This window comes from Halichoeres trimaculatus, unplaced genomic scaffold (assembly GCF_033239565.1).
Source record: "Halichoeres trimaculatus isolate MK-OKI-2021-1 unplaced genomic scaffold, fHalTri1.1 fHalTri1_scaffold_20, whole genome shotgun sequence".
Classification (NCBI taxonomy): Eukaryota; Metazoa; Chordata; class Actinopteri; order Labriformes; family Labridae; genus Halichoeres; species Halichoeres trimaculatus.
This window is the reverse complement of record NW_027437198.1, coordinates 17,916,526-17,926,115: the sequence shown is the minus strand read 5'-3', so window position 1 is coordinate 17,926,115 and position 9,590 is coordinate 17,916,526. Positions and strand designations below refer to the sequence as shown.

At 43.8% G+C, this 9,590-nt stretch overlaps 1 protein-coding gene across 1 annotated transcript; it reads left to right on the top strand.

The window, feature by feature from the left end:
- The first annotated feature begins 385 nt into the window (after positions 1-385).
- Positions 386-5,491, top strand: LOC141809381 (uncharacterized). Its single transcript, XM_074696371.1, has one exon. It carries the CDS (start codon positions 998-1,000, stop codon positions 5,489-5,491), a length of 4,494 nt encoding a protein of 1,497 aa, XP_074552472.1. The 5' UTR covers positions 386-997.
- The last annotated feature ends 4,099 nt before the right edge of the window (positions 5,492-9,590 follow it).

Sequence of the window (9,590 nt, the reverse complement as noted above, 5' to 3'; positions counted from 1 at the left end):
TCTAAGTTTCTGTCTTGGAGAGTTCAATTTTGAAGATTTCGGGATTCCAAATTATGGAACGACCTTTTCTAACTTGCGAAAAACAGTATTTCTAAACAGTGTTACAGGAGATGCTTGAAAAGCAATTAATTTCCTTCTTGTAAGGTGTTCTGTATTATTGTTTTGTTTTGTTTTACTTTTAGATGATGTTTTCTTGTATGTATACATTTACTTTTGCTTAGAGTTGATAATAAAAACGTATGCCCCTTTGTGATGGCCAGGGCCACACAGGGGTAACAGCTCCACTCAATTCATTCCTCAGTTAGTTCACCACACCTTTTCTTTGCAATAAACCACGAACACATTAGGTTGCTTTAACATTAGTTTAATTCAGAATTTAGTTTTGCATTGTTTAAATTTAGCGCGCACATTTGTACAATGCAAGATTAGACACATTTCTGTTGCACTAACCATTTTTCCTTTGTTTGAGTTACCTGGCTGCTGGGGAAGGGCACTTCCTGGAGGGAGCAAAAGGCGGGGCCAAGGGCAGCCAATGCTTTTATGCTGGAGGCTGGCAAATTGGAAGATTCCAACTGCTCCGATGTCACGGGGGGGATTTAGGGTTTCTTAGTTTAGTTTTGTATCAGGTTGCACATTGTCCTGTTATGTTTTCCCCTTGTGTTTGAATTGGTTTGGCCAAACCACTATATAAGTCGTCCTATTGTTTCATTGTGTGAGGTCTGTTTGTTATGTTCGCACGTTATGTCCAGTTTGAGTTCAGTTATATTAAGTTGACCTCTTTTATAGGCCGAATTGTTAGCAGTTTGATTTTTACAGTTCTTTTTTGTTGGGTGAAATAAAAAATAACCCACTTTTTCAAACAAAGAAACTCCTTTGTTGAGTCCTTACTGCTTGGTCCCTGACAATTGGTGGCAGTGGTGGGATCATCCAGTTTAGGACAAAGGAGTTGTTTTTTCTCTCAATATTTTTTTTTTCTCCCCCCTGTTTTCATTGGAAAATGCACCGTGGAGGGAAAAGTGGAAAAGGCAGAGGAGGACCTGCAGGCCTGCTAATAACCAGCGGTGAAGAAGAGGAGCGTGGAGCTGCTGGGGTGGTAGAAAGCACTGAGGATGAAGGCAAGGAGCCAACTCTGTCAGACCTTATGTCCATTCTACAGGCTCATATGGGTCAGCAAGAAGCTCGGGAGGCAAAGCAGAATGAGGTAACTGAAAGACAAGAGCAGCGGTTTAGAGCATTACAGCATCAGTTTCAGCTTCTGCAGTTAGAAGTGCAGGCCAGGACATCGCCATCACCAGAACCTCAGCTTTTAGACTCTGACCCATTAAACTTGGAGGCTCCACCAACCACCCTACAACATCCACAGGCCCAAACCAAACCCAGTCACATGTACACAGATTCAACAGTGGCCTCTGTGGGTCATTTCCACCCACAATATGTGCCAAGATTGGAGAAACTGACTGATAGTGATGACATTGAACATTTTTTGATCACCTTTGAACGCATCGCTGTAGCATGCCGCTGGCAGAGACCTGATTGGGTTTTTCACCTAGTACCACTGCTGACTGGCAAAGCTAGGGGTGCTTATGTGCATATGGACATTGATGACTCTCTTGATTATGATCTGGTAAAGTCTGCTATCCTTGCCAAGTATGACATTAACCCTGAAGCTTTCAGGCAAAGGTTCCGTTCCCTTGAGGTCAACTCTGATGAGAGCCCAAAGGAATTGTACGTCCGGCTCAAGGAGCTTTATGGGAAGTGGATCCAGCCCAAAGGTAAAACAATCCAAGAAATAAGCGAAATGATAATACTGGAGCAATACTTGAGAATGTTGTCCCCTGAGCTTCAGGTTTGGATCAAAGAGCATGACCCTGCTTCAGCAATGGAGGCTGCAAAGCTGGCTGAAGTTTTTGTGGCCGCTAGGAAGAAGGGACAACCATGGAGCTACAATTCATGGAGAGCAACCAAAGACAACCGCAGACCAGCCCAACAGTTCCAGCAGGGGGCACCAGCCAGTGTGGGTAAGCCTCCCACCTGGGAGACCCAGCCAGCTAGCAAGCCAGCAAAACCAGCTAGTAAAAAGCCAGTTTGTTACCTTTGTGGGCTAGAAGGCCATACTAAACCAATGTGCCCGAAAAACTCAGCCAAAATGACCCAAATGTGCTTTGTACCACGTCCTCATTTCGAAACTGAGCTCAAGAGTAACTCTTCAATTAAAATGACAACCATTGAAGTTAATGGAACAACTCTCAAGGCCCTGTTGGACTCTGGGAGTGATCAGACTCTAGTGCATAGGAAGTTTGTTTCGCCAAATGTTATCAGCACAAATGAAACTGTTCCTATCTGTTGCGTTCATGGAGACGAGAAGAGTTATTTGACAGCTGACATGTTCATTAAAGTGGATGGTCAAACTTATCTCCTGAACATTGGGGTTGCTGATAACCTCCCCTACGATGCAGTCCTGGGAAGAGACCTGCCAATCCTTTTTGATTTGTTGGAGTCAGATCAAAGCCGAAAATGTAACGCTGCTCTTACCAGAATGCAGGCAAAACATACAAGCCAGCCCTCAGAGACTCTTAGTGCCTTGCCTTTCTTTAATGAGGAATTGGAGACCACTCCAGGGAAGTCTCGGAAAACTCGCCGACAGAGAAGGAAGGAAAAATTTCAACAGACCCCTGTAAAACCGTCCACAATCACTGAGCCAGATTTGCCTTTGAGGTTTCCTGTGCCAACCAATATTACTGAGATGCAGAAAACTGATCCATCTTTAGTGTCTCTTTTTCAGAAAGCAAAGGAGAAGGAGTCAGAAGCTGAGGGTAACCTTGACCGAGAGGAGTACATTCTGCAAAATGACATACTCTACCGTCAGCAGGGGTCAGTATTGCAGCTTGTGGTTCCCCAAGCAATGAGAGACACCATACTAGCTTTGGGGCATTCTGTTCCCTGGGCTGGCCACCTAGGTAAGCACAAAACCACTGCTCGCATCACACACCATTTCTACTGGCCTGGTCTTCGTAGGGATGTAGCTCAATTCTGCAAAAGTTGTCCTCAGTGTCAAATAACCTCTGCCAAAACACCCTCAAGAGCTCCACTTCAGCCGCTACCTATTATTGGCACTCCCTTTGAACGTATTGGGATGGATGTTGTAGGCCCAGTGGAAAGGAGCAAAGCAGGAAATCGCTATATGCTGGTGATAACAGACTATGCTACTAAGTATCCAGAAGTCTTTCCCCTCAAATCTATCAAAGCAAAATCAGTTGCTTTCTGTTTGGTACAGTTCTTTTCCAGAGTGGGTTTCCCTCAAGAAATTCTGACTGATCAGGGAACTAATTTCATGTCTACTCTGCTGAAACAGGTGTACCAGCTATTAGGTATTAGGAGCCTGAGGACCACACCCTATCATCCGCAAACAGATGGACTAACAGAGCGCTTCAACCAGACCCTGAAACAGATGCTCCGAAAGTTTGTCAATGACAGTGGTACAGATTGGGACCAGTGGCTACCTTATCTCCTCTTTGCCTACAGGGAAGTACCCCAAGCCTCTACTGGCTTCTCCCCTTTTGAACTCTTATATGGGCATGAGGTTCGTGGACCCCTAGCACTGATAAGGGAGATTTGGGAGGGGAGCAGGGGGAGGGGGAATGTTAATATAATCTCCTATGTTGTCCAGATGAGAGAACGACTGGAAAAAATGACGCAGCTTGCTCAATCACACATGATGGAGGCCCAGCGACGGCAGAAGTCGTGGTATGACAAGTCAGCTCGGCAGCGATCCTTTGACCCAGGGCAGAAGGTGCTAGTACTCCTCCCCAGTGATGACAACAAACTGCTGGCCAAGTGGCAAGGACCATTCGAGATCCTGAAGAAACTTGGGCAAACCACATACCAGGTATCTACCCCAGGACAGTCACGCTCCAGTAGGGTACTGCATATAAATCTTTTAAAAGAATGGGTGCAGCGACCTGAAACAAAGGCGGATGTGATGCTCATAAAGGGTGTGCAAGATGAGGAGGAAGTAGATGAGCAATACTTGCCTCCTTCTACTGATTTTGTTGACCATAACCTCAACCACCTCTCAGAGGACAAACAGCACCAGGTGAGATCAATCTGCAATTCCAATGTATTTCAGGAGACTCCTGGGAGGACAAACATTGTTGAACATGAGATTGTTGTTAAAGAGGGTGCTTCTGTGAAAAGACTGAGTTACAGGATTCCTGAACGTTTGCTGACTGCCCTGAGGAAAGAGATCGACCTGATGTTGTCACTGGGGATCATCGAGACTTCCAAAAGCGAGTGGTGTAACCCAGTGGTACTCGTACCCAAAAAGGATGGAAGTATGAGGTTCTGCATTGATTTCAGGTACCTGAACTCAATTTCTCTGTTTGATTCCTATCCAACTCCAAGAATTGATGACCTGCTTGAGAAACTGGGAAAGGCAAAGTACTTGACCACAATAGACCTTTGTAAGGGTTATTGGCAGGTTCCCCTTTCTGACAAATCCAAGGAGCTGACCGCCTTCAGGACACCATGGGGCCTGTTCCAGTTCACAGTAATGCCATTCGGGTTGCATGGTGCTCCAGCAACTTTCCAGAGGCTCATGGACCAGGTACTTCGTGATTTCTCTGGTTTTGCTGCAGCATATCTCGATGACATTGTCATTTACAGTAACACCTGGGAGGAGCACCTGAAACATCTGCAGGCTGTCTTGGACCGCCTTCACTCTGCTGGGCTGACTGTCAATCCTGCAAAATGTGTCTTTGCTGCTGCCGAGACAGAGTATCTGGGCCATGTCATTGGAAATGGGGTGGTACGTCCGCAGGTCAGCAAGATCCAGGCCATAGAGTCATGCCCCCTACCACAGACAAGGAAGCAGCTCCGATCGTTTTTGGGTATGGCAGGCTTTTATCACCGCTTCATACCAGAATTCTCCACCAGGGCAGCTCTACTCACGGACAGGACAGGATCCAAAAGTCCAAATCAGATCCAGTGGACAGAGGAGGCGGTGGCAGCTTTTCAGGACATCCAACAGTCATTAAGTAAGAAACCTGTTTTGCACAGTCCAAACTTTGATGAACAGTTTATTCTGCAAACTGATGCCTCCGACAGGGGTCTTGGAGCTGTGTTACTGCAGGGACCCCAGGGTAATCGGCATCCAGTAGCCTATATCAGCAGGAAACTCTTTGCCAGGGAGGTTCGGTATTCAACAGTGGAGAAGGAGGCACTGGCTATCAAGTGGGCCCTTGATTCCTTCAGGTACTATCTCCTGGGCAGAGAGTTCACCTTGGAGACGGATCACAAAGCACTGCAGTGGATGGAAAGGATGAAGGACACCAATGGGAGAATCACCCGCTGGTATCTGGCATTGCAACCATTCCGGTTCAGCATCCAGTACATCCCAGGAAAGGACAATCTGACAGCTGACTACCTCTCCCGCTGTTCCAGCGAGAGTCCTGAAGAGGGGGAGTGTGTGATGGCCAGGGCCACACAGGGGTAACAGCTCCACTCAATTCATTCCTCAGTTAGTTCACCACACCTTTTCTTTGCAATAAACCACGAACACATTAGGTTGCTTTAACATTAGTTTAATTCAGAATTTAGTTTTGCATTGTTTAAATTTAGCGCGCACATTTGTACAATGCAAGATTAGACACATTTCTGTTGCACTAACCATTTTTCCTTTGTTTGAGTTACCTGGCTGCTGGGGAAGGGCACTTCCTGGAGGGAGCAAAAGGCGGGGCCAAGGGCAGCCAATGCTTTTATGCTGGAGGCTGGCAAATTGGAAGATTCCAACTGCTCCGATGTCACGGGGGGGATTTAGGGTTTCTTAGTTTAGTTTTGTATCAGGTTGCACATTGTCCTGTTATGTTTTCCCCTTGTGTTTGAATTGGTTTGGCCAAACCACTATATAAGTCGTCCTATTGTTTCATTGTGTGAGGTCTGTTTGTTATGTTCGCACGTTATGTCCAGTTTGAGTTCAGTTATATTAAGTTGACCTCTTTTATAGGCCGAATTGTTAGCAGTTTGATTTTTACAGTTCTTTTTTGTTGGGTGAAATAAAAAATAACCCACTTTTTCAAACAAAGAAACTCCTTTGTTGAGTCCTTACTGCTTGGTCCCTGACACCCTTACATCACACACGCACAGACACACATACACACTTTATCATTTGCTTAAATATTATTTCTGTTATCAGACACATTTTTTTATTATTAGTTTGGCATTAATGGTACTACTTTTAGTATTTTTTTTCTACTTTGAGGTTTAGTACATTTTTTAAAAAGATTTTTTTTATGGTGGAGGCTTTAAGCCCTTTTGTTTTTTTGCCTTTCCCTTTACTGCATAATGTATGTGCCTCTTTTTTATAATTTTTTTTTTATGTTTTTTTTTTTAATTAATGAATTTTAATTGTGCAAAATCAATAAATCAAATCAAATCAAGCTTTAACTTTAGGCTCCTGTTAGAGGTTAATGGCTTGCTTTAAAATCAACAGTAGTACCTGAAAAAAAGTGGGATGGGAATAGGTTACTTACCTATGCACAAGAAAAGATAAGCAAAACATACCACTCTGACCACAGGGGGCACTAAAATGACCCAGACCAAAACCTCCTCATGGGAGCTTTAAAAATGTAATTTCTAGTTTACGATGGAGGCTTCTTTCTACATATCTCTGAGTACCAGCATTGCATTTCCCACATACATGAGAAAGGCCATCTTGGGGGTCTCCCTGACCTGCACTCCCATGGAAGTTGCTGTTTCAACAGCTTGTTTTGATTCCCTTGTCTCCCCAAGCTCCTGAAGGACAAACAGGGAGGAGGAAGCGCTGAAGCCCCACATCTCTACAATGAGCTCAGCCTCAGGGGCATGAGGAGGAAAAGGGTCAATGCAATCAAAGTGAGGCCTTGAGGCACAGGAGTGAGGGGGTTGCAAATAAGGGAAGTGGGTTGCCCACGCCCTCATATACCAGAGAATTTCTTTGCATGGGGTGGGCTCTTTTTGTGGTTTTATGCAAACTGGCCTCCAGCTCCAGACTGTTTGAAGTTCCTCTGAAACCTGAGTCTTTGGTCAGGAACTCATTCCTTAAAGATTGCTGATTCTGCCCTCAGCTCAGACTTTTCCATGTGTAATATTACTCTTAGCGACAGTGTGTAGGATCCTGCAGTGGGAGCTACATTTCAAACACAGCAGACAGTAAAGGCAGTTGTATAGGAAACCACAATCCATACACCAAAATTAGGCAGCATTAACCATGTGGTTACTGACATTAAGGCTGCATGAAGTAATGTGTTGAAACTGTTGAAACTGTGATCAGATCTGACGCTGCAGAATAGGATGTCAGAGAAGAACATTTTGCAATTGTTTCTTTTATCCTTAGCCAGGCAAGCTTATCTGTAAGAGCACTGAAGAGGCCTGAGTGACTAATGCCTGGATTTCCTTTGCAGCACACCCCTCACTAGAATACATTTTCCATAATGTCATGAGTCAGATAGCTAAACTAGTTAGTGGTGGAGGTACAAAATTACCACCAAGGCATCTGGAATTTTAGCTTACTACAAACAATGTCTTCCATCCAGTTTTGCTGCTGGATAAAATGCCATCCAAGAGCTTGTTAAATTGAGCAGGGCTCAGATTTGAATGAATCTGATATTTTGGAGGGATAGCTCTGACCTTGTCTAAGCTGAGTGAAACCTTCAAACAGGTGGGGTCCATTGCATTTACGTACTCTGGCTGGTTGGTTCCTCTCAACACAAATGCGTGTCTCACAAAATCTATACCCCAGTTTTAACAAGGCTAAGAGCTGTTTCATCTCTGTTCACTGATGGGGCCTAAACCCAAACAGTGCAGCGTTCAAAGCCAAAAGAACTCTTAAAGTGACAGGCACACTGGGCATACAATCCCCCTGATGACAGAAACACATGCTTTGTGTGGGCCAACCTGCACATGTCCAACTTTCAACTCTCCCTTAATACTCTGGTGTGTAAAAATGTGTATGTCCTGGATTTGCTGTAAATATCTACAGTGTCATGATAACTTGTTTGGGGAGTTGATGCATATGAATTGAAAAGTTGATTGATTGGTTGAAGATGCTGTGAGGAGGATCTGTTTTAAATGGACTGCCTTTCCACCTTCTGGCCCGGAATCTCACGCACACCGTTGTGAAGACATGACTCTTGACCAAGTGTGTATTTGTTTTGGTGCTACAATGTATCCATAGGCTGACATGACAACAAGCAAACTTTGTCAGTTTGAACGGTAGTTTAGTAGCTGTCCATACATAGCGTTGACAGCCCGGTGCTTAGATGTGTCTGTAATGTGTAAAATCGAGCGATCCAGTGAATCCTGGTTATGTCCTGCCAGAGCAAACGTAACCTCACTCCTCATTTCTCAAGTTTGAACAGACCACTGCAGAATAACTGCTGCATGTGAGTTGAAATGGACATTATCAAAAACACCTTAGCTCTGGCTTTTAGCCTTTAGCTCTGGCTGTTTGCAATCGTTTATCTTTCTTCTGCTCTTCTGTCCTTTTTCTGTCGGACAGTTAGGCTCCTGTATCCACCATCATTACAAAATTAATCAGAAATTGTTTTCAGTAGAGAAAAACATTGATATCTCTTCTTACTTTTAAACCTTGTCAGCTGGCATGACTTGGTTATAGAGTCTTAGATTTGTTGCAAAGCAATATTCTACAAAGTAGCGTTTTGAAATAACTTATATTGGTTCTGATAATCTCATTTCAAAGTGTGGATTAGGATTGGGCATATATCTAGAAGATCACCTTGAAACTCCTTACAGCCCCTTTAATATGTCATTCATTATATTCCTCAGTAAAAAAAAAAAAAAAATACTTAGGTTAAGTTTGTGCCATGGGAACATCGTGAGAAACTTGTGATTACTTTCCAAATTCTTAAGCTATTTTTCTAACAACCAAGACACAAGCTAGGAGATGGGGCTCAGGCAGGCTTTCCTTTGTATTATTATTTTGGCTGATACACTATTGAAAAAAACATTAATTGTTCTTGAACCTTGCAGGCTGTTCACATGTTTGAATTTGTGGTGAAATTGGCACCTCAACGTTGGCTCTAAAGGGGCTTCTTTCACTCTTGCAGGCAGAATTAAATGGTCACTCAAAAAACTGCCTTTCTTTCTTTTTTCTTTACTTCTGTTACGAGTTGATTCTTCAGCACTTGAGGGTGCCCTTTGGGGACAATACATAGTTTTGGTCTTTTGAAGATGGGTGAACTTTTATATTGCACTTCTGTAAATATCTCACCAAAAATATGGCTTATTGTATGCTTCTTTTTGACAATAGACCATTCAAGAAACCACCACTACCCCTGTCAGCTAGGGTTAAAGGGCACAATGTCTTAAGACAGCTCTGATAATTCAGTGTCTGCTAGCTTCTGGTAACAGAAAACCAACATGTCTATGGCCTAAATGAGGCACCAAAAGGCGGCATACAAACCAGTGGGTAACATCTTAATGGCTACAACCACTATTTATACAGTCTATGTGTGTAACACAAGCTGATGAGAGGTTGTGTGTATTTGTTTATGCTGCTGGATGAGGGGACTCTGTGGGAAAGGCTGCGCTCTACT

Bases quoted from the DNA above. Each gene is read 5' to 3' on its own strand.
- LOC141809381 (XM_074696371.1), top strand. From the start codon at position 998: ATGCACCGTGGAGGGAAAAGTGGAAAAGGCAGAGGAGGACCTGCAGGC.